The sequence below is a fragment of the Perca fluviatilis genome, chromosome 3, assembly GCF_010015445.1.
Source record: "Perca fluviatilis chromosome 3, GENO_Pfluv_1.0, whole genome shotgun sequence".
Lineage (NCBI taxonomy): Eukaryota > Metazoa > Chordata > Actinopteri > Perciformes > Percidae > Perca > Perca fluviatilis.
This window is the reverse complement of record NC_053114.1, coordinates 3,249,205-3,274,293: the sequence shown is the minus strand read 5'-3', so window position 1 is coordinate 3,274,293 and position 25,089 is coordinate 3,249,205. Positions and strand designations below refer to the sequence as shown.

At 40.0% G+C, this 25,089-nt stretch overlaps 1 protein-coding gene across 3 annotated transcripts; it reads right to left on the bottom strand.

Moving 5' to 3' along the window:
* Window positions 1–1,115: 1,115 nt before the first annotated feature.
* Window positions 1,116–23,686, bottom strand: adgrg1 (adhesion G protein-coupled receptor G1). Of its 3 annotated transcripts, XM_039795612.1 has the most exons (16): window positions 23,490–23,685; window positions 23,233–23,363; window positions 13,078–13,147; window positions 10,048–10,325; window positions 9,259–9,445; window positions 8,921–8,966; window positions 8,582–8,666; window positions 6,737–6,859; window positions 6,414–6,521; window positions 5,810–5,852; window positions 5,584–5,690; window positions 5,255–5,370; window positions 4,882–5,141; window positions 4,321–4,420; window positions 3,798–4,072; window positions 1,116–2,101 (listed from the first exon to the last, which is right to left on the bottom strand). In XM_039795612.1, exons 3-16 carry the CDS (start codon window positions 13,136–13,138, stop codon window positions 1,974–1,976), a joined length of 1,917 nt encoding a protein of 638 aa, XP_039651546.1. In that variant the 5' UTR covers window positions 13,139–13,147; window positions 23,233–23,363; window positions 23,490–23,685; the 3' UTR covers window positions 1,116–1,973. The 3 variants fall into 3 exon arrangements, with proteins under 3 accessions (XP_039651546.1, XP_039651545.1, XP_039651547.1); XM_039795611.1 differs by having other exon boundaries at window positions 23,233–23,685; XM_039795613.1 differs by lacking the exon at window positions 6,414–6,521 and having other exon boundaries at window positions 23,233–23,686.
* Window positions 23,687–25,089: the final 1,403 nt, after the last annotated feature.

Here is a 25,089-nt window from a genome sequence, read left to right as displayed (position 1 = left end):
AACACAAACTTGACGGTTTTGCTGGAGATGAAATGAACGTCATACAGTCAAATAATATATACAGGAATAGGGCATTTCTATTTTAAATCGGACTACATAATTAAAAACTACTCAATTTAAAGTTTTGGTCCATTTTGAAGATAAAGACCTGATAATTATGTTTTATGTTAATTGTAAAATTATATCCAGCTAATATTTTACAATGCACACATTCTGTATATGAAATGTCTTCTACTATGCATATTAAAACAACAGACAACCAACTGAGGATCTATACATACATTTTCTTTTAAAGATTGAAAATCTAAAGTGCTAAAAAGACTTAAAATTAGCTATAAAACAAATGCTTACGCAGTACAAAATAAAAATAAAATAAAAAAGCTTATCTAAGGTTCAAAGAGAGCTTCAATAATAATAATAATAAAAAAATTTCTTTGCAGACAGTACAGTATAATGGAAATTATTGAAGATCCTCACATTTCTCTGTCTCTTTATATCCAGTTTACAATTTAAAATACCTCAAATAAATTCTTTCTCTTCTATAACCAGAGCCAGTCTAGTTATTCTACAACGATAGGCTCCAGGCCTGTAATAGGAGTACTGGGAGTTCCTGAGAGATGGTGTCATAAATCAAGTACATTTTGTGAACCAGTTTTAAGTAGGGATGCACCGAATCCAGGATTCGGCTTTGGACGAATATTGGGCTGTTTAACGGGGTTAGACATTTTTTCCCACCGAACCGAACCCTACGCTTGTACTAGGTGCGCTACGCTGGTCGACGTAATGACGGCGCTGTTAATTACGGGAAGGTGTTTACGTAGGTGGAGCGCTCAATGCAGTAGGCTTTGAGAAAGTGGAAATGGAATTGAAAAGTCTTGTTTGGCAGTACTTTCAGTCAAAAGAAGGCCATTCAAGTCCAGCTATATGTTCAATTTGCAATGCTGATTTGTCTCTTGGTGGCGAGTACCCTAAACAATACACAACATGGCCGCTGTTACAACATTTGGTATGAAACATCGGAAAGAATACGAGTTGTGCATGAAGGAATCTACAGACAGCAGCCAAAATGCAGCAACTTCAGGTAAATAAAATGGATGTTGTTTACTTCATTCATGTGTTTACTGTGTTAATGGACTGAGGATGGGAGTAGGATTCGGTATTCAGTTTCGGCAGAATCTTAACCAGTGGATTCTGTATTCGGCCGAACTCCAAAAATCTGGATTCGGTGCATCCCTAGTCTAAACTGTTGCCAAAGCTTATTCTATGCCTTTATTTTTTGTTAGATTTTATATTTTAGCCTTTAAAGTGTGTTTCAACTGAAATAGATTGATTTTTGCAAGGCACTTTGTTGCCACAGTCTATACACAGCCTCACATAAACACATGAACTGAACCCTAAAAATCTGGATGCGGTGCATCCCTAGTTTTGAATGGATCTTGTTGATTAAAATACTTCCAGCAAGGTGTTTATAAAAAACTATGTCCCCATGCACGTGCAATCTGTGGCTGTAATTAAACAAAAGTAATGTATTGCACAAGGGACAATCTGCTTACTCTTCACCTCATGAGATGACTAATGAACACAATTTGCACCCACAAGAATGAAGTCATTTAACTTGATAAGCTGGTGCTCCAATAAGGCGATGTCTGAATTTGACTCAGTGTGCTTGTGTTTACCAACCCAGCTGGTCTGTGATGTTTAAAACCAGATGATACCAGAAGAATGAGAGGCGTAGGACGTATGGAAAGCTCGCTCACTGCTGTTTTGAGTCACTCTAGTTGTGGGATGATGACACTCCACTCAGCAGCAACCAAAACTGACAACCAAACTTCCGCTGTAGAAACAGTGAATCTACAGAGTCACAGCCAATGCGTTTTTCTCCATTTTGTCAATTACTTTGATAAGAAGACTGTATTTTAACATAAAAAGCTTGACTGCTGCAGCTTTGATGTGCCACATGTTTTTAAGTCCATCTAACTCTTCTCCTGGGACTGCAGCATGTGTTGCCTGGTAGACCCGGTGCTGGTGCTGCCCAGAGCAGAGCCCCCAGCCTGTTTCCGTATCCAGTCCAGCATGTAGAAGCGCAGCATCAGGAAGAAACCTGGGAGAACAGACCACAACCAAGGTTCAATCATTGCTTTGTTCTCTCTATTTCCCCTTTTCCAGGATCACTGGGCTAAAAGCCTTTGCAATAAGTGGAAGGTAAGTTTAGGCAGGTCTTAAATACATACATACATACATACATACATACATACTGTACATACATACATACATACATATACTTTATGTAAATGACACAAGACAGACATCTTCCGGTGGGAAAAACTAACTTTACCTTTAACTGATCTTAGGTAGAAAATAATCAAAATATATAGTAACTGTAGAATGTTGTTACTTATCTGAATTTTGAAACAAACAAACGTGTACTGTAAAGATGTGCAATGTAAATGAAGAATCTACTCCATTAGCTTCATTAGCTGTCCCAGGACGTTGCTATGTGTATCCCCAAACATTTTTAAAGAACTGCGACTGTTAGTTTGTTTTGTTCTGTTTATAAAGTAAAAGTTTGCCTGCCAGTAATCTCTGGTTTTATTTCTAAGGATGTCGATTAAAACCATTTTTCTGTAGCTTTTCACTTTAGGTTTGAGTTGTTTTAAGACTAGTCAGAACCTCCAGAAAAACATTTAAAAATGTTGTGTTTACTTCACACAAGAGCAGCCATTTTCCCCTGTTACCATGGGAACATTATGAAGTGACGTAATTACGCGACGTGAACATCATCGAAAAGCAGGGTGTTGGGGGAATCACTTTTTTTTTCTCTCGCAGTTTTTGCAAGTTCCCGCAATTTCATTGCATAAAATTGCATAAATATCCCACATATTCCATCGCATTTTTTAAGAAAACGTGCCGCATAATCAAGGATTTTTTAGGTGAATTCTGTTACCTTTGAACAGAGCTAGGCCAGGAGTCTTTATGCTAAGCTAAGCTAGCTGGCCCCTGGCTGCAGCTTCATATTTGCCATACAGACATGAGAGTGGTATAAATCTTCTTAACCTAACTATCGGCAAGAAAGCAAATGGGTGTCGTGTATAATGTCTAAGTATTTCTTTACATGTTTAATAAATAAATAAAATTCAAATAGAACTGTTATATCATCAAACTGTCACGTTACCCAGTTGGCATGGAACATTATCTTACTGAACTACCAATGTGCAGCAAAAATGGGGTTAATGAGTTGAATTTTTGGAGATGAATCAAAAACAAGCCCCCTGCATGTGACAGGAAACTGCTTTCCTTCTGATAGGCAACAGTAACAGAAGGCCTTGATTAACCATGGCCATTGTCTCATTCCCACACTGATACAATGGACCACTGGCCCCAAATACACGGCCACCAATGTCTGTGCCAACAATGAAAATACTCCTGACTATATATAGTTCTACCTTCTGTGAATGTGGTAATACCAAGATGATTGCAGTTACTAGAATATGTAGCTTGTCATGTTTTATTTTAAGTATTTTTTTACTCTTTGGATCGGTATATTTGCCTAGGTGAAAACGACGTAATGTAAAAAGTCTGGTGGCGCTGTATAATGGGTGAAAATGCAAGTATGTCCTGTTGTGATAGTTCTGTGGTATGGTCTCTTGTAAATGAGAAGAAAATACAAATCATAAACATAACATAAGTGGATAGAAGCTGATGGCAAAGCATAACAACGTAATATAAACGGCAAGTACAATGTGGACTGACTGAAGTCTATATGTTTTTAACTGGCACAGTACACCGCAAGCACAGACCTTGAAACGAGTTGAGGATGCAGGAGAGGAAGAGAACAAAGTCAGAGAGCGGACCAAAGTCCAGGAAGGTCAGACCCCAAGTTGTCCCAAAGAGGCAGCTGAGGCCCCAGATGCTGAGAAAAGCCACACGGCTCTGCCTCCATTCCTCCCTGGTGCGGATCTCCCTGTAGACCAGGAAGAGCATCACAACGCCCGAGGACACCAGGACGGCCAGGATCGTCATAGTGGTGAAATAGTGGGCGAGCAGAGCCTCGTGGTTCTCTTTCATCCAGCACCTGGAAACACCAAATGCACTCAGAGCAAATAATCCCAAAGGGGACGAATAAAAGGCCAGAATAATGTTCAAATGAATTCAGTTTTTTCTAAAAACAGACATACCATCATATTCCTGCTGACGACTACTGACAAAACACAGGTTGTGGGACTTTGTGATTTACTGTGTTAGCTTTTATTCATGCAGTATCCAGGCACTGCTGTGTCTGTTTCTCTACAGCAAATATCTTGTTCAAATAATCTTGCTTACATCAGATAAGGATTGGAGACGTCATCGCTCGGCACCACCTTTCTCACTCCATAAATGTCACCTACTGCAGCCAGGATGATTATAGGAAGAGCAGGGAGAACTGGAGAAGAATTTTCAAAGGACACACATTAATAAACCGTTTACCTTCACGAGCCATGAAGATCTACATCAAAATTTTACTCAACGTGGAGGCCCTTTTTAGACTTTGTAGATGGTTTAGATGCTCAGTTGCAAACTGAAATGGATCAACTTACAATCTCACTAATTTTCCATATCCTTTTTTGCTTGCACTTGCATTCTTGCAATATAATATTATATATATATATATATATTTATTTATACATTTATTTTTTTAAGTGTAAACCTTTGTATTTTGCATCACTTTAAACTGCCTGTCATCCTGACCATGGGATGGGTCAGACTTTTGAGTTTATGTGCCCGTTGATTGCTGCATAAACTGTGTTGTTTATATTTAAAAAACTAAATAAAATGAAAATAAACCTTGATTTAAAAAAATGTGCCATGAAGTACAGTTGTAGAAATATTAATTCACATGCTCACCAAAGCCGACCAGGTTCCATACATATGGCTTTGGGGGGGGGATGAAAACCATGTAGACCAACCAGAAGGTGTGGAAAACTTCTATGCCCATCCAGGTGAAGGAGCTGAGTAGGGCATAGTGGAGGCCCGCCCCCACCCAGGGGCACACACTCTCCCCTCCCACATTGGCCAGGATACCAGTGAGGAAGAAGAGCAGATTGAGGAAGGCGAGAGACACAGCTAAGCCTAAGTGGATGGGTATGGACTGCTCCTTTGATCGCCTGCAAGAAGGAGAGCGGAATGCAAACGAGTAGGTTATTAAATTGTAAAAAAATATATTATATATATTTTTCTTTTTCCATAAACTGCATACGCTCTCAAAAAGTAGTCTTACCTCTTCCTGCAGAGATAAATGATGAGAGCAACACAGCTGATCACAGACACAGCACAGCCCAGAGATGTAATGGCGGTCAGTGCCAGGAGGTGGCGCACTGGGCGAGGCTCCATTTGCTGTCAGGGGACACAGAGCAATGAGCAGAGCAACAAGGCCTTCATACACCAACATATGAGCATATATGTTTATATTTCTATATGTGTAATAGTGTGTATGTGTATGTAAAATGTTTTTGTTTTGTAGTTGATCAATGTTAATAACGCTCTGTGCATACATGTTTTGTTTCTTGTGCAAAAAAAAATAATAAATAAAGTAGCTGCATGTCTCACCACTAGAACAGTGAAGTAAGTGAGATGGTTACAGAGACACTCGGTGTATTTGGGTCCTTTCTGTTCTGTCTTGCATCCATCCTCCAACCAATTGACCTGTGACGGATCTGCACAAAGACAAATACAGATTTAAAAATACTTAAACATCATATACGGGAGTTACAGTGAATAAACAGGGAAATACAGATATATGTTGTTTATATGGTTGGTTCTAAAGAGTTCCAACCTTTCCTGGTGTCCCATGAAACACATCTCCTTAAGTGCATTTTCTGAAATGAAAAGAGAGAGACAGATGTGAGCTGTAATCACTTCCCATTAAGATGCTGCACATTTTTATGTCCTTTGATTCAGTAATAATTGAAAGAGCCGCCACTGTAATTAGTCGCTTTAATCAAGTTCTACATGTAAAATCTGTCTTGATGCGTGAACACATCACCACAGATAGTTCAAATCACACTTTCATATCAATAATACAGATATGGCACAGGTATGATACTAGACGGTTGGTTTATGTGCATGTGTGCATTGCAGAGAGAAAACAACAGACAATCCTAAGCGCACAGACAGCACCATCTGTTTTCGCATGTGAGGTAAGAAAATAAACCATCAAGTGGTTTCTGTGTGTTCTCTGTGTTCATAAGGTAGACGGACGGCTCGAAGTTTGACGTCATGGAACAGGCAAGGAGCGTGTGTGGTTGTTTTTTTTCAGCAGAAAACCCACATTTGAGAAGGTTGTGAAATATATCCAACTCAACTCTTCATAACAAGACAATATAATGTGGACGCTCACTGATTCAGACAATAAAGGCACAACAAGCACACACACTTACACCATGGTGAAAACCAATCCTGATTGGGTCGGGCAGATTAACGATCACCTCGTTCTCCACAGTGATTTCCACCACATTATCAAGAACCCTGTCCTCCTTGTGACCGTTCTGGAACACACGCACACACACGCACACAAACACACATTTACCTTTCCCCTGATATAACAGTATTTCAGTGTAGACGTCATGTCAGTAGAATTGATATATTATTTCAAAGTCTAGGCTTGGATCAAGAAAAATACTATGGTAACACTACGGTGTGTGAAGTCATGCGGACATCTCTTCACGGCTGCTGTGTTGACTGAGGGCGGACATAGCCTTACCTGGAACAGGGAGTTGTTTTTGAAGAAGGTGCAGATTACTTTGCTTCTCAGTTTTGCAGCGGTTTTTAAAGCAGGGGGGAGATAGACAGTGACAGTGGATTCTGCAGATACACCTCTAGTGGTCTGGAAAACAGAATATACACAGAGAAAGGACCACTGCAAAGTTAGAGCCAGCATACCAGGGTTTGGGGTCAATTCACTTTCAAGTCAATGCATGAAGAGTGAACAGGAAAACCGCTATCCATAAACCAAGCATCGCTTCTTGGCCATTTCAATAAATACAGGATGTAGTTCAACAAATTAAAATGTTTTAATGTTTCGAATTTGGAGTTGAATCAATGACCTGAACCACCCTGCTGCTCTTTTTGTGATGCTGTAATTAGTAGATATGCACGGTGATTGACGGGTACTTACACAAATGGCCATATTTTAAGATAGTTTGGAGGACAATTGTCTGCTTTCAAAATCCATCCTCTACTTGCTGCTATCATTCACTTTCATGTGGTTAACCTCTCACTTATTTTCTCAACTAAATGACCACCAGCCTTGACTTAAAATGAAAATGTTAACCCAGTTACTCATTTGCTGGGTTAAAAACCTGCTATAAAGTAAACCAATGATTAAAAATGGCTAAACCCAGTCACAGGAGTGAAGCAGCATACTCACTCAGGATGTTATACGTTTAGAGTAGGGGTGTGACGAGACACTCGGTTCTCGAGACCAGATCAGACACTAGATTGGGTTCACGAGAACGAGACAAGATTTTAACATTTTAAAGAAAACTTCAATTAAGAAATAGGACTGGAAAAATAGTCTTTACTCAGAGAACCAAGGTTACAACGTAACCAAGTGTTTCAGTAGTAAACAAGGAAGTAGGCTGCTTTTATATTGATTAATGACCATTTTAAGACGAGGGGAGAACATTTCTGTTTAATATCATTAAAAGTAAAGTTAGGTTTTGCTTTCTGCTTCCGACTCATTTTAAAAAAAAGACAGAAAGAGAGCGATCTGCGTGAGTCGGCGCCACACTGAACTGCACCCTGCAGTCCGTGTGTGTGTGTTGGGCGCAAGTAAGAGGGAGAGAGAGAGCGGCCGTACCCTCTAACGTTCTAACGCTGGGTTTTACCGGCAGCTTTTTACAACTGCATCTCCGCTACCGCTCTGCAAAAGTGAACTCAGAGTCAACTTTGGCGAATTGGCGGGGGGGTGATCTTCTATGCTAATGTAGAGGGCCCAAGCCAGACTCATCTTCAAAGCCAGATCTATTATAAAACCAACCAGGTTAGACTTTGTGTACTAGTGGTGGGCGGATCAATCCAAATATTGATAATATCGATACCAACTTTGGTATTGATATTGATCAATACCAGTGTAATGAGATCGATAGTTCAGTTTCTCTCCAGTATGCACCACTGCGGTTTCATCAAAGAGACAACCTGGCTGTCTGTGTCAGCGCCGCTCGGAGCAGGCACAGTTTGCTCCTCCTCCCCCCTCTTGTGATTTGATGTTGTACCGTCACGTGACCCAACGGCGCCAGGCAAACAAGCAAGCAGCCAGGCCCCGGCGGCGGCCAGCACCACACACACACGAGCAGGACAGAGACGGAGAAGAAGAATGGTCGAGAGGAAGAGGAGCACTGTGTGGCTAGATTTTCAGGCCAATAATGAAACAACAGCAAGCTGTATAATTTGTAAAAATTAATTTAAAGTTTCTGATTGTGTCTCAGAGGAAATGTGCTTCAGTTTTTGAATATGCAGCTAATGTGCTCTGAAGAAATAGAAATTTAAGCATCTGCAATTTCAAAAACAACACAGCAAACTTGAACTCTTGTTGTGTTAGTCTTACAGGCGCTGTGACGTTTTGACCTCTGAAATCCTCTTTCATCTCCACCTCGGAGCTGTGAGGGCAGGGATGCTGAGCCCTGGACGCCCTGGAGACACACAACCACACACCACCACGATATTAGGTTAAAAAACTGTGGATTCACATGGTCTTTTAAAAGAAGAAAGGTTATTTTTGTAGCCCCCGCCCTTATATAGTATAAAGTTTAGCTTCCTGTTTTTAGTCAAAGTCCCCTTGATTACATAAAGCTCTACAACAGCGGATGTTGACAAAAACACAGTCATGCTACTTCGACAGTCAATGTGATGGTGCATTTGAGGAAAAAAAAGAGGAGGAAATTACATGTTGACTTGGGAGGATCCCTGGCTCTCTTGAACACATAATGTCTCTGCAAAAGAAGCCCAGTTTTGAATTTGACAGGTTCAACATTTAGACTGTGACACTCAAATCAAAATCTGACTCTAAAGCCCATTTGTATCATCTCTGGAGATTGGGTAGAATTAACTCTTGAGTCATTTTTGTTATTACATACATGTGACATAAAAAAGTAAAAAGTGTAACAATCAATGTGGAAACACCGACTCATAGGAGCAGAAAATAAACCAGAACATCTTCAATGTATGTACAATCAGTAAAACCTTCATCTTGATAAATTAATTAATTAATTCATTATTCCTTACTGCAGTCGATGGGATCTCCTTTAAAACTGTAGGCTGTCATTATTTTGTCTGACATAGGATCAGCTTTGACCATTCCATCCTTAATGCCGTAGCGTGCTTCGTCTGCATTGGCACCGTAGGACAGATCAGTGCAGCAGGAGCGCTGCATTCTGGCAGGCCAGCACAGAGTAAGGTTCTCTCCTCCAACCTGAACAGCAAAATAAGAATAACTGATCAGTGCTTGCCATCCTCTCACACTGAGCCAGCTTTGAAAAGGTACAACATTTTTACAAGTACTTGCAAGTACCTTGTATCACTTTTTAGAATGTTTTCCGAGTTGACAAATCTAATAATAATAATAATAATAATAATAATAATAATAATAATAATTTATACTTTATTGATCCCGCAAGGGAAATTACAATGTTTTCACTCTGTTATTATTATACACATTACACACAGGCCTGAATTACACACGCGCTCAGTACCTCTACATGCACTAATGGAGAGATGTCAGAGTGAGGGGGCTGCCCATGGAAAGGCACCCCAAGCAGTTGGGGGTTCGGTGCCTTTCTCAAGAATACCTTGGCAGGGGGAGGAAAGGAAAAAAAAAAAAAAAATTAATAAGAAAAAAAAACTTTGGAATATCGGGACTTGAACCAGCAACCCTCCAGTTACCAACTCAACTCCCTACTGCCAGTGAACAAATAAAGTAACCTGAAAGGTTTACTTGTCTTCACAAAAACGGTTATATAATAATGTTTAAACGTCGCAATGCATGGAAATTTCTCAAACAAATCCTTGTCTTGCCTCCTCTTTCTGATTCAGCTGCAGCTTCAACTGGTCAAGAATTGGCTCCCAGTACAGACAGAATGGAGTTTCCTCCTCCAGTCCAAACTTTCCGAGGGGAATCCTGTCAGACCGTCTACACTGAGCTGTGATCTGCCCGTCGATGGACAGAGAGCTATTGTTAGCCGAGACTGAGATCTCGCTGCAGCCTGTGGTCAGGTTGATGTTCAGCATCAGGGAGCCCTTGCCATGACGCCAGGTGCCACAGAACTTCCAGTCCAGGTCATGTTCACTTGAACCTAAAAGGAGACAAAAGTATGCACACATAGACAAAAGGTGGCTTGATGTTTAGTTTTCCTTGAAGCGTTATTATTGTTATAAAAAAACTTTCAATCTAAATACGAGTCGTGAATGCAATGCTGACACTGGAGGTTTCAACAGATGAGCTCCCACTACAAAACATGTTCATCACGAAATACTGATCTCATCAGTGGTGGAAGAAGTACTGAGATTAAGTAAGGTCAAAAAAGCAATACCACAATGTAAAAATACTCTGTTACAAGTAAAAGTCCGGCATTCAAAGTAAAAGTTTGAAAGTATAAGTACAAAAACCAAATTCCAAATGTCTATATATTCACTGTACATCACCTTATTGTTGCAGCTGGTAAAGGAGGGGCTTATTTTTTTAATTTAGACACTACTGCCATTGAGGGATCACTAAGGGATCAATACATATCTTCATCCATAATAATACATCATCGTTTATTTGTTGGTTATATTTTTTATTATGTATCTGAATTTGCAAAGTAATTAGTAATTAAAGGTATCCAATAAATGTAGGAGAGTGCATTGTAGTGGAGTAGATGTATGAAGTAAAGTACCTCAAAATTGTACAGTACTTGAGTAAAAGTACTTAGTTACTTCCCACCACTGGATCTCATCCAGTTCTGATTTAGAGATATTGTTCTAAAAAATAATGAAAATCAGTGTGTCAACAGTTTTTTTTAACCACACCTTCCAATTTTCTTATGGGCTCAAATATTGGTCGCAGTCACATTTTGGACTTGTATAAATGTTCAGTTCATTTTTATGTACCACATATCTAGAACAAAGTCCCAGAACCCTGCAGCACCACTCAGTTCTTTTTAAATCGAGGCTGAAGACTTTTCTGTTTGATGCTACCTTTTTTAAGTATTTAAAGCATCAACAAGCTTTTATTCTTGTATGTCCTACCTGTCTTAACCTATTTAGCTGTGTTTATATTCCCTTCAACACCTTTTTAACTGCTCCTTAACCCTTGTATCTTCCCGTCGACCATGCAACTTTTTTGTTTTTCTGGGTCAAAATAAAATGTTTTTGTCACTTTTCCTGACATTTATTGGACACATTATCCAATGTTTTTGTCGTTTTCTTCCCCCCTTTTCTGACATTTTTCTCAATTTTTTCAACATTCTTAAAGTTTTCTTCAAACGCTATAAAATTGAATAAAACACCCAAATTCAATGAAAGTAATGAACGGATCATTTATTTTACTTATGAAGAGCGTTGTATGGAACCATCCATGTTTTTTTTTGACAATTTGGTTGAAAGAAACCCAAAGTTCTGATATAGAAACTTTTTGAAAATGGGTCAAATTTGACCTGAGGACAACAGGAGGGTTTGTTTGTTTTATGTAAAGGACTTTGAATTGCCTTGTTTACAGTACACCTGCCTACCCACACAGTCGGCTTTCTGCTTTGAGTCTGTACTCTTGCAGAGTTTATACACAGGTTTACAAAGGGCCGATTTACAACAACAGATACCATTCTAAATAAATGAGATTTGAACATCATTTCACCATGCCAAACTCTTCTTGACCATTAACGAAGCCCATATACCCTGCCTTGCTTTAAAGTGCCAATATTATGAAAAAATATGGTATAAAAAGAGTTTTATTTTGTGTCTCTGGTGCTTCCACACGCATACAAACTTGTAAAAAAAAAACATCCATGCTGTTTTGAGTGAGATATGGGTTTCTGAATGTGTCCTGCCTTCAGTCTCCGGGTGAGCTGGTCAAAATCGGCAGGGCTATCTACGTCATCGGCCGAAACATTTGGTGTGTGCTAACCACTTTAGCTAATATCAGCTAGCTGTTTCTCCAACTTCGGTCAGTACAAGGCAGGATTAGCCGGGAGACTTCTTTTAAACAAGGGCGCACTTATACCAAAAGCTGGGCAATATATCAATATTATATTGATATTGTGATATGAGACTAGATATCGTCTTAGACAATTTCTTTTGTAGATTAAGGTGAACTTGTGTGTGTTGTAGCAGTGTTTTGCCATTGAAGACGAGGTGGCAAGTACTGCGCAGTACCTAGTTACTGCGCATGTGCGACTCCCAACAAAGATGGAACAGAAGTGAGATGTCTCACTCTGTAGCTAAAAAAGGGGGCTCACCAAACAGGGTGAAAAGAGGAGCTGCAGCAATGTGCAGTACAACAAAGATATGGTGTTTTTTCTAAATTAAACCATGTAAACCTATTCTGGTACAACCTCAAAATACAATTATGAACCTGAAAATGAGCATAATATGAGCACTTTAAAATACTGGCCCTCACACACTGCTCGGTACAAGTGAAACTGCATCGGTGGCAAATTATGTTTTCCTCATATAGGCAAAATATTTTCATATTGACGCACTTCAGGTGCCTAATGCCGGCAATGCTACACCTATCATGAAAATATTTAACTTAACACATTGGTAATGGTCATTCATTACACACGTTTTATGACATGTGTGCCATAATGCTGTCACTTACAAGTTATAGCAGTTTGAAGTGGCTGTGTTTTGTTCTAATCAGATCATCAACAGAGTAATCATGTGGTGTCTGAAATTTTTTATCATATGTTGTATTTGAATGTCTCTTCCTGAATATGTCTACACCTGACAACACATACCACATACAGAAACAGGCCCAGCAGAGCTACAGTGTTTAGCAACACAGTTGTGACAATGAACATGAAGCTAAAAGAGCTACTTAACATTTTTTTTTCAGTGTGGTTATCTCACCTGCCGAGAAGATGATCAAGACAAACACAACCCTCAGATTATCTCTCAGTCGGGGCTCCATTGGTAACAACTGTCGTTGGGAAAGAGAGAAAGAGAAATGCAGCTGTAAAAGAGGAACACATATAGTAATTCTGCATCGACAGGGAGAGCAGCCAGTCAGTCAGCGAAAAAAAAAAAAAAATACTTTTCAATGAAACCTCAAGGCTGCTGATAAAGTGGAGGATTAAATGAAAAAGCATTGGGTGCATTTCCTGTCAGATTTGAACTGTAAAAGGCAAATTCCACTGAAAAACAAGAATATCCCTTTAATTCTTTCTATGTGCAAACACACATCCTGTAGAAAACAAAAAGTCTCTACGACGTCTGCTTTGTTATCAATGAATACAAATGAGTTCATGTTCAAAATTCACACAGGGACCTTTCTGTGCCGTTATCAATGGAAACAGTCTTTCCCTTTAACACGCACACACCGCGGACGCGCACACACACACACACACACACACACACACACACACACACACACACACACACACACACACACACACACACACACACACACACACACACACACACACACACACACACACACACACACACACCAGTCTTTCCATCTATAGCAAGTTGGTTTCTCGTTGGAAGGAAAGAAGTAAAATAGCTGCTATTGACTGTTTCAATATTAATACACTGCAGTCATTACAGTATTTAGAGTAAAAGAGAATAAAGTATACATTTCCCTAAAAAAGAAAAACCTTTACGACATATTACACTCACTGAGAATCATGTGATTGTCACCACACAGCATGTGTCAATTAACCACACACACGTACACTCATTTCTGTCATTTCCATTTTCTATCAAACATGCCATCTCATTTAAGCTTAGTTTTACTTTTTTCCTGCATGATATAATGTATGCCAGCTTTGTCACAGCGCAGACACCTTGCAATTTAAAAAACAAAAACAAACGACTGTGTGGAGTTCCTGTGCTGTGTAAGTAACACTGAGAACATGTGGTGGTGCAGACGCGGGTTTGAAGGGGAAACGGAGAAGTCGCGGTTGTCCTTAGCATCACAGGATGGGAACTACAGACAAAAGCAGAAAGGCAGCAGCAGAAAAAAAGACAGCACTCCGTAGTCTGGGGGGGGGGGGTCAGTTGGCTATTTATAACTATGTACGCTGGAATAAACACCTGATACTCGAGAAGGACCTGAACCTTGGACAACCACTCAGAGAAAGACTGATAAACAACCACAGCAGTGCTGCTAACATCAGTCTCCTGGGTGACTCGATCATGCTCGCTAACCTTTAGCTCATATAGCATTCTTGCTTTCTAATTGCCCTGCAAAATAGCAATCTTTCAACATGCGGTCTGAAAACTCCATACAGCAATAGTCTAACTAACTAACTCATGATCAAGCTCAGTATAGCTGCAAAGCATAAAACTAAACCAACAGGGTTGTATTTTAAGCTTTTTACTGCCCAGACTTTGAAGGTGCTTTGAACTCAAATATGCCGTTCTAAAATACATGTTCTAGCTTTAGGTTACAGGAGCCAATTCTAATACTGTAAATAGAACACAATAGAATAGACTCTCTTGATTGTCATTGTACAAATACGAGATTAAGATTGTAAATGCTGTATTGATGCTATGAACATAAATAAATAAGGTAAAAATAGAAAATAAGGTAAACCTACAAATATGGTATCCATCAGTATTCTATTACAATAGCACAAATAATAGGTAATAAAGTCAGTAAATGGCAATAAAATGGCAGTAAAGTATCATGAGTATCATGCAGTATTGGAATAGTGCAATGCAATGATAAAATAGACCAGATATAGCCTAACCATGGTAATGCTTCATGCTATGGGTCCCTACTTTCCTTGTCAAAATGATAAATTAAAAGCACTATGTGATGGAAAAAAGAAGAAAAAAAAGAAATTGTACAGTGCAGCATTGTAAAAACCCCAAACAGTACAAACAGAATACATCATATTAAAAAAACACAGTATGGGAGAATGCATTTGTCCATGTACACTGAAGGTAAAAGTTTCAGCAGCTATCACTGTGTTGGGGTAAAGTCAGTAATTATGGGGGCAGAGGCAGATTATGGGGGGCACTTACAGTAGCATACTAATACAGTGCAATCATGGCTTTACGGGGGAAAAACAAGTCTGACCCATGGCTTAGTGTCATAGCAAAAGTAGTGTTTCCAGCATGTGTTTAAATGTCATGTTTAAAGACGAGCATTCCCACCACTTCTTTTAAAATACAGTACATTACTTATTATGTATATCCATGTTTGACATTCACGATACATTTTTCAAACAATGTAATAAGAGGATTCCAAATGGGCTTGAAACCAAGAGGGTGTGATTAGAATGATGCAACAAACTTAGTTCCTCCCTGTAAGTGTCAGAGTCTGGGCCCCCTGGTAGTCTAAGGGCGCTGACACACCAGGCCGATTATCGGCCGTGGGACAGTCTGGCGAGGTCAGTGACTCAAATCTGTTCGGTGTATCCCGTGCCGTCGTCAGTCTAGGGGGCTGTCGGCGTTCATTTTGGATGGTTTCGGGTGAGTGTGTCCCGTGGCAGTTTTTTGGACCTCAGGGACGCGACTGATCATATCGACGGGGTTTTCTGTCAACGGTCGGCCGTCGGCTAAATGTGTCTACACCTTAAACCAGGGATGCACCAAATCCAGGATTCGGCTTTGGATTCGGACGAATATTGGGCTTTTTGACGGGGTTCGGTTTCTGCTGAACCTTAGATTTTTTTCCCACCGAACCGAACCCTGCGCTTGCACTACGCTGGTCGACGTAATGACGGCGCCATTGATTACGGGAAGGTGTTTACATAGGTGGAACGTTCAATGCAGTAGGCTGTGAGAAAGTGGAAATGGAACTCGTGAGCAGAAAAAGTTGTTGTTTGGCAGTACTTTCAGTCAAAAGAATGCCATTCAAGTCCAGCTACATGTTCAATCTGCAATGCTGATTTGTCTCGTGGTGGCGAGGACCCTAAACAATACACAACATGGCCGCTGTTACAACATTTGGTATGAAACATCGGAAAGAATACGAGTTGTGCATGAAGGAATCTCCAGACAGCAGCCAAAATGCAGCAACTTTAGGTAAATAAAATGAAACATTCACTGCTGTGGACGTTGTTTACTTCATTCATGCGTTTACTGTGTTAATGGACTGAGGATGGGAGGAGGATTCGGTATTTGGTTTCAGATTCGGCAGAATCTTAACCAGTGGATTCTGTATTCGGCCGAAACCCAAAAATCTGGATTCGGTGCATCCCTAGTGTAAACTGTTGCCAAAGCTTATTCTATGCCTTTATTTTTTGTTAGTTTTTATATTTTAGTCTTTAAAGTGTGTTTAAATTGAGAGATTGATTTTTGCAAGGCACTTTGTTGCCACAGTCTACACAGCCTCACATAAATACATGCATATATACAGTACATTAAACACAACAACATGACTACATGAAAGACATCAGATACTAGACAGATACAATAGGTTGCTCTGTGGTCATAAATCATGACAGTCATGCAGTTTTTACACAAGGCTTGCATTTGCCTGCTTGTTTTAGCTCTGAGTTTGCTTTTTGGATCTGATTAATCCTGGTTTAGGATACGTTTGATTTGTTAAGCTCATTCTAACATTACTTTCTCAATGAAAGAAAAATAATACTGCAGGTATGCAGCATACATTAGACTTACTGCATACAGGTTTCACACATTGCATTTTCTCTTCCCCTTTGACTAAATCCTGTGTACAGCAAATAGTGCATGTTTATAGTTTTATATTTTCCACGACAACTTAATCTTTACTTACTTTGGGCAAAATAAACGAATACAGCAGAGTTTGAAGCTGAATGATATATTGTTGGGGGAGTCTTAACTGAACTTACAAGTAATATTATACCAATATTAAGATTATACTAATATTAATATGTCATGTACAGTAATTACTATTCTACAACAAAAAACTATAATAAATACAATATAAAATATAGACTTTCACTTCAGTTGATGCGCACGGAGCTCATGTGAAACTGCTACCTCTTTAAATTTACACAGCATAATTTGGTTACTTTGTGGTTTTGGCACTTCCCTTTTTGATAATTCAATAGCGACAAAAACGTTTTTGGGGAAAAGGTGCTAAGGTGTGTTTTCACAGTGGTTTTATGATGGCACTAATACACACTTACATCATTTGGCATAGTGGCTTAGCAAGCTACAGTAGACATACCCTCTGGTAAATATCTAACATGCCTCAGCTGCTCAGAAAGTTCAGTAAAAAAGAAAAAAAAGACAACGGTTGACATTTACCCGTTTATATGGTGAAAATAGAGGCTACAACCCAGAATTGGTTTAGGCCTGACCGACTCTCCCCTAAATGAGAACACGGTCTTACAATGTGGTGGCGGTCTACTACGCTGGAGCATGCAGAAACTTGCTGTGGTTGCACCATAGTACCATAGCCCAGCACAAACCTACCTCTAAGGTACAGGTGGGAAATGTGGATTTGTTCTACGGCTATGTGGTGTTACGTTGAAAAATATTAGTATATTTTGTGATACAGTAAAATGCTTTGGAAGTTATATTGAGTAATGAGTTAATTCTCGATATTGGAAATAAGCAGAAGAAGTTAACTTGGTTATGTCCCGTACAGTAGATGACTCAGCTTGTCATCATGTGACCCAAGACTGAAACTTCCATGACGGAGACAATACATTTAAAATGGGTTGTTTTTCATGTGAAAACCCCCCTTTACTAAACCGGGTAAACCCAGACTGATCTGCCGGCGATTTGATTTCGCCCTGCAGCTCAGGCTAGAAACCTGTAAATTTTTCTGGGTGCCTGGTTAGCTCACCTAGTAGACCGCGCGCCCATAGGCAGAGGCTCAGTCCTCGATGCAGTGGCCGCGGGTTTGATTCCGACCTGTGGCCCTTTGCTGCATGTCATTCCTCCTCTCTCTCCCCTTTCATATCTAAGCTGTCCTGTCACAAACAAAGGCCTAAAATGGCCACAAAAAAAATAAACCTGTAATTTTTTCTATCCTGCTTCCGTTACAAATCTGCGGGGACCAATCACAAACTGGCTTATCCACCTGGCGCGCTACTGGCAGGTTTAACACGATGACGATAAAGAAGCGACGGCAAGCAGCAAAGGCAAGTTTTCTCTGAAAACAGAACAGAAGCTTGCCCTGGAAATATTCCTACAAAAGAAGGATGTGTTTGCCTTACTACCGACCAGCTTTGGTAAAAGCCTAATTTACCAGCGAGCCCCGCTGGTGGCCAAAAGAATGGAGCAAAGTACGTCACCGGATCGTTAGTCTGATTGGTTGTACACATTTGAACCATGCCCGTTGATCACGCCTCTTGTGCAGTAGAAAATACAGAGCAGACTGAGCTTGGTCTGTTGACTGCATTATATTCCACTATATTTTTTATATTTTAAATTGTCACCTGCCTCCTGAATTTGGTGTTTTCCTTCACATAAATAAAAACGTTTCCACCATAAATTGGTGCAAAAAATTTATCCGAATGCAGTGTTTGACGACCCATTCTGAGCCAGGGAAAACCCTAGATAACTACACATAACTAAAACAATGTCCACAATGGCCTCATTTAGACCAAACCAGGACTACACAGTCGGGTCTGGGGGTAAGGTGATGACACAGATTCTACAACAGTCATTCAGCATCACACTGGTGGTGAATTCACACACGCTACGGCGTTCATGAGTGACTCATGTCCGCCTCGACCAGATCCCGCTCATCACGGCTCTCTGACTATAGACAATGAATTGATGACGAAGAAATCTAGCACTGAGGGAAGTGGTCAGTGTCACCCCAGCCATGGGCAGCTACAGGTGCGAAAACACAGTGGAAGGCTCAGTTCTACCCTAAATTCTGTACCCTTATTGAAAATCTGTAAAAAAGTGTTACCACTAGAGCAGTGTTTCTCAAATGGGGGTACACATACCCCTAGGGGTACTTGAAGTACTGTGAGATTTAAAAAAAGTGCATTTAAAAAATATCAGTCACACATAATTCCTAAAATAATTTTACTATAATAATGAAAGAATTTAGAGATGGATTGTAAACAGTGTTTTTTTTAGTTGCAAGGTGGTTTTTAGTAAATCAGACAGTGATGGCGCAACACTGTGTTGTACTTCTTTATATAGGTTTTTTTATTTCTATTAAAATTGTTTTGCGCTGTTCAGGGGGTACTTGGCTAAAAAGATATGTCAAAGGGCTTAGATTATTGAAAGAAACTAAACTAACTTAAACCCCATTGCACTAGAGGGTACAGGGTATGTATGTATGTTTATTTAATATAAAAAAGTGACTCTTACTTTGTAAGGGTCTTGTCAACAGAACATTATTTACAGCTGAAACCACTGTAATCTCCCTCTCTCATATAACATTTCAACTCACTGAATTGCCATGACATGCAAACTAACTCTCTCTCTACACCCACACCCTCTCTATTGTCCCTGCACAGCGCCCAGGCAGCAATTCAGCGCAAGAATTTCCCCTATTCTTTCACTTCCCAGTTCTTGTGTGTGTGTGTGAGAGAGAGAGAGAGAGAGAGAGAGAGAGAGAGAGAGAGAGGCACTGACCAAAGCCTGGCATAAATGAATGAGCGTGCGAGACGCAGACTGGAGCGCTGCTCACATACCGTAGACTTTTCTAATTTTAATTTTTTAGCACCAAGTCCACACTCATCCTGAAACTTGCTGCCTCACCGCACTCGTCACTCCTACACACATATAGGATGATCTAGAGCCCTGATGCGTGTTTATGTTTTGTGTGAATGCATGCATATCCTACATCCGCCCATGCTTGTGTCAACGAGACAGGCCCGACACCCCCGACTGTCGCTTTGTGTTTTCCAGCAAAATTTCCCATGTGTCTGTCTAATCTCTGTATCATATAGGTCTGACTCACACTTGTCTTGTGTGACCACATGAAGTGAAATGGCAGCCAAAATAAAAGGGTGACACAGAGAGCTGATAAGTATGACAGACAGAGTGGGAAGAGAACAAAGGAAAGTCTGAGACATTTTAAAGATGTATAGAGGTGCAGCAATTTTGTCTTGATATTTGGCCACATTACTAGTAATGTCCGTCTCACTCTACCACTTTGGTCCAGACTGAAATATCTTTTTTACATATACTGTACATTCATGGTCTCCAGAAGCTGAGGCCTACTGACTTGGGCATGAGGTTAACATTTTGATTATTTAGTGAAACATCTCAACAGCTATTGGAAGGATTACCATGACATGATTTTGGAGAAGACTTGGCTTTTGCACTAGCGCCTTTATTGAGTCAAAATCTTGTCCAGTGGTTTGTTTGGTTTATGACCAAAAACTGCATGTTAGCATCATCATTGTGAGCATATTAGCATGCTGATATTACCAGGCAGAAAGGCTGCGCAGCCTCAAAGCCAGAACAAGAAGGCTAAAGGGAAGCTTCTTCCCAGAGGCTGGGAGGCTTATGAACTCAGACTTAAGGCTGTCCTCTGCACTTGCACTGATGCACTATTCTTTAACTGCTGCTCGGTTTTTAACTGTGCTCGGTGTATTAAAGGTTTTAGAATATATTTCTTGCTTCATTCTAGCTAGGACATGTGTTATTTATTGTGTACATTGCTGAGTCAGAGTCACAAATGTCACTCCTCCGTGTTTTTAACATACTTGAATGACAATAAAACTGATATTGAAAAAATATAAAAATCTGAATCTGAATCTTAGCTTTTAACTCAAAGAACCCCATTAGTCCAGCCTCCCAGAGCTGCAAGCACGTCACACACCTTCTAATATAAGGCCACAGGCTGCAGTTGGACAAATTGCCTGAATAATTAAAAGATAATAGTCAGATTTGACTATGAATTCTATCAAAAGGCTGACTTGGCTTCCAAATTACAGCTGCACCTCAGATCTAAACTTCAAATACTGTGATATGACCTGTTTTCAGTACAGTAAAGAACCTGAATGTCACATTTTCGGCGACCGCTTTTCATGTCTGTCCTTCTATGTTGCTGATTGCTCAACTGAATGAAATAGTCCCGGTTGTATTATAGTACTTCCTTGGTTCAGCTAAAGCCTGACACAAAGTAACGTTTACTTCATTATCTTGCACCTCACATTTACACAGTAGACTAAATTTGTGGTTTGGTTTTTGTCCTGCAAGAGTTTCGGTTTGCACTTACCCCACTCCTATACAAGCAGCCGAGTGAAGGAGCAAAGCATGTGCATGGAAGAGTAATTCAAGTAACAAAAGCTGCTCTTTGTTGTCAGGCCTTAGAGCTGAAGTGACAGTGAGCGTGAATTAGGGTCAAAGATCACTGGCTGGTTTGGAGGCTGTTTAAGCCAACACACACAGCTCTCCATCTCTGTGCAACATTCACACTCACAGAATGACTATATACTGAAAGTTGTGTCCGTAGTAAAACACAACCTAACCACACTGAGAAAACAGGTCCGAAAAAAAGTCTTGCTAACTTTTTCCCCTAAAGAACCCACAGTGACCTAATTTGCAGTTGTCTTTTTGCAAAAGCTGCTGCTGCATGAAGACTGCACTGTGTGTTGTGCACTGCTGCCAACATGGTTACAAGGTAAGATTTGTGTTTGCCTCCCTAAAGCACAATACGAGCAGCAGCTGGCATGCTGTGGCTATGTTGATTTACAGCAGTATTACTTCAGGACTTGCGTGTGAAGATAACAGGTTACAGTAATATACTGATCAGCTACTGAGGAAGCATCCTGAAGTGACATCTTAATACAAGTATTCATAACGACTCTGACTTTTTTCTTCTCACCAGATGCAACAAAGTATCAAATTTGACCCGGCAGAGCTGCGCTAAAGCAGGCATGAGCATTAAAGTCCTCTGCACAGAAAGGTATCAACTTGAAGTGGAAGACTAACTTTAATATGGCTGATGTGGAATGTTCCCGAGGCTACATTTGTGTTAGGAACATGCATTCTTCATGATAGCACCATAGCGATGCAGTGTGCATGTCTGCGTGAGTGTGTGTATATGTGTTCCTCTATGTATCTTGCCATCCTCTGTGAGGAAATTGGAGGAGCAGGTGGAATGCTGCAAATATTTCCTTTGGGGGTATGAATAAATCAATAAAACAACACACTCAAACACACACACACAAAAGCCAGCCTGTTATCTGGGCCTAAATCACCCCCAGCGTGTCCTTAGGTGTGGGTCACAGGGTTTAGTTTGCCATCAGGGGCTTTCTTTTCCTCATTATGAAAAATGAGGTCAGCCCAAAAGACAAGGGGTTTCTGCAATGAGTCACACATCCTGCAATATTTGCATTTTTAGGGATTCAGGCATTTAGAAAGAAAAATAACATGTCAACCTTTGTCATTTGTTCACTTTCAATTTCAAACATGAAGTGCATCTCTGATGTGCATGTGCTGGTTTTACAAATGGTGCAATGCTCCAAGTGTTATTTAGGCTTTTTCACACGTTTTTTTTTTTTTTACTGAGTGAGGACTTTTGATTGTGCATCTCGGGCCTGACAGGAAACCACATACTACAGATGTAACAAAAGCCTCATCCCTGACTTTGATATGTGCCTGTCACCACCATATCCCAAACACCATCTCTTGATACGGCTATAGCCTATGAGGGCGGCAACAAAACATACACAAGGCTTGCTAGAACCCTGTTAAAATAATGATAAGGATGCCTTTATGACCCCAGGTATACATAAAACAAACGGTTACTGTCGAAACAAATGATGAATAAATATATTAACTAACACACAGGAGTTACAGAGAACTGCCATTTAACCAAGCAATGGATATAGCTAATCTAAAAAACGGTAACGGCTAACTAACTACATGCTGATTCAAATTACACCGATGGGCAGTAAGCTTGCCTAACACATTATTATACAGGATAAGCAATTCATACAACCTAATAATATATTCCTTAAAAACAAACAAATTTAAATAGCATTATATTTTAGTGATAACGCTACCATAATATTGTTTTAAAAGGTGCAAATGATTATCAGTCACGCTTAAATTAATTTTATAGCATATAGGCTAGTTACTGTTATAGCCTAGCTTGTTTTTCTAGAAGTATAAAGTTAGTATTTTTCCTAGGCTTACCTTTCGTAGTTTTTCTGTCAGTAGTCGAGGTTTCGGGTCTCCTCCTGTAGACTACAAGACTTTCTGATGCCCAAAGCTTCCAGTTAGAACTTCCACTCACTGACTGTTCTACGCAAACCGGACCCAGAGGTCTGAAATAAGAAAAGAAAAGTAGCCTGGCGTCACACACCACGGCGAATAGGCTACCTGGGATGGACGCTCAAATTCAGTCAACCACATAAAGGGAAAAAGAAAGAGAAAAAATAATTCGTGTTCACTTGCTGTTTCTCAGGTCAATTCTGACGTCTTTCAACGCACTCGAGACGGTGAGATATTTAAAAAATGGAAAGTCCGAAGAACCAGACGCCGGGGCTGAAGTGTAGACTAAAGCCGTTACACAGAGCCTCTGCTCGCGGAGAGACTGTCAGCGCGAGCTAGGTGAGAACCAGAGCTGCTGTCAAGGCAGCGACGATGAAGGGAGCGCTGTTTCCGGTAATGACTTGCTCTAATGTAAACCATTTCTCTATTTCATAACCCTCGTGTTGTCTTCCCGTCGACTGTGCAACTTTTTGTTTTACTGGGTCAAAATGTAAAATGAAAACTTTATTTTTTTCAACATTTTTTTTGCTTTTATCAACGTATTTGTCACTTTTTTCTTTTTTTGTCACTTTTTTCCCACGTTATATATGTCACTTTCAACGTTCTTTTATAATTTTTTTTTTCAAATGCTTGAATAAAACACCCAAATTCATTTAAAGTCCTAGTGAACCGATCATTTATTTTACTTGTGCCGAGCATTGCAGTGAACCTCCACGTTATTTCTTTTGACAATTTGCTTGAAAGAAACCCAAATTTTATGATGTAGAAACTTAGAAATATATAGAAACTGCAAGTTATGCCCATTGTGAAATTGTGTCATTTTCTGTTTTTGCAAAGTAATATTTGCTCCTGCCTAAAAAAACACGTTTACATATCTGTTTACTTCCCCTGAATGCATATGCTCTTATAGGTCAGTTCCTTATTCAGCCAGGGTGTAGGCTAACCTATTCTTTACCACCCATATTATTAGGCCAATTCAAGTTGGCTAAATTGCAGTTTCACTCCATGGCTAATTTAAAGTAATATGTTTCCCAGTGTTTTATTTTGAAGGCCAAATAATTTCCCGGTTTTATTCTACTATCTGTGTCTCCATTGACTCAATTGAGCAAGGTGTAAAACGGGAACAGGGTGACTGGATCTGGAAGCACAGAGCAGGGGCTTCAGAAGAGTGACCGTACAATCAGTCAGTTCACTTTCCAAAGCCCCTCTCAATCCAAACTACAGCATTACAGCATTAGCCTTTAAAGGTCCCATGGCATGAAAAGTTCACTTTATGAGGGTTTTTAACATTAATATGCGTTCCCCCAGCCTGCCTATGGTCCCCCAGTGGCTAGAAATGGTGATAGGTGTAAACCGAGCCCTGGATATCCTGCTCTGCCTTTGAGAAAATGAAAGCTCAGATGGGCCGATCTGGAATCTTCTCCTTATGAGGTCATAAGGAGCAAGGTTACCTCCCCTTTCTCTGCTTTGGCCGCCCAGAGAATTTGGCCCACCCATGAGAGAGAGACATCAAGGCTTTCAAACGAGCAAAGGTCTATATAAAAGAGACTTCAGATACAGTATTAGGGGACCAGTAAGGTCTATATAAAAGAGACTTCAGATACAGTATTAGGGGACCACTAAGGTCTATATAAAAGAGACTTCAGATACAGTATTAGGGGACCACTGAGGTCTATATAAAAGAGACTTCAGATACAGTATTAGGGGACCAGTAAGGTCTACATAAAAGAGACTTCAGATACAGTATTAATAATAATAATAATAAATTGAATTTAGGAG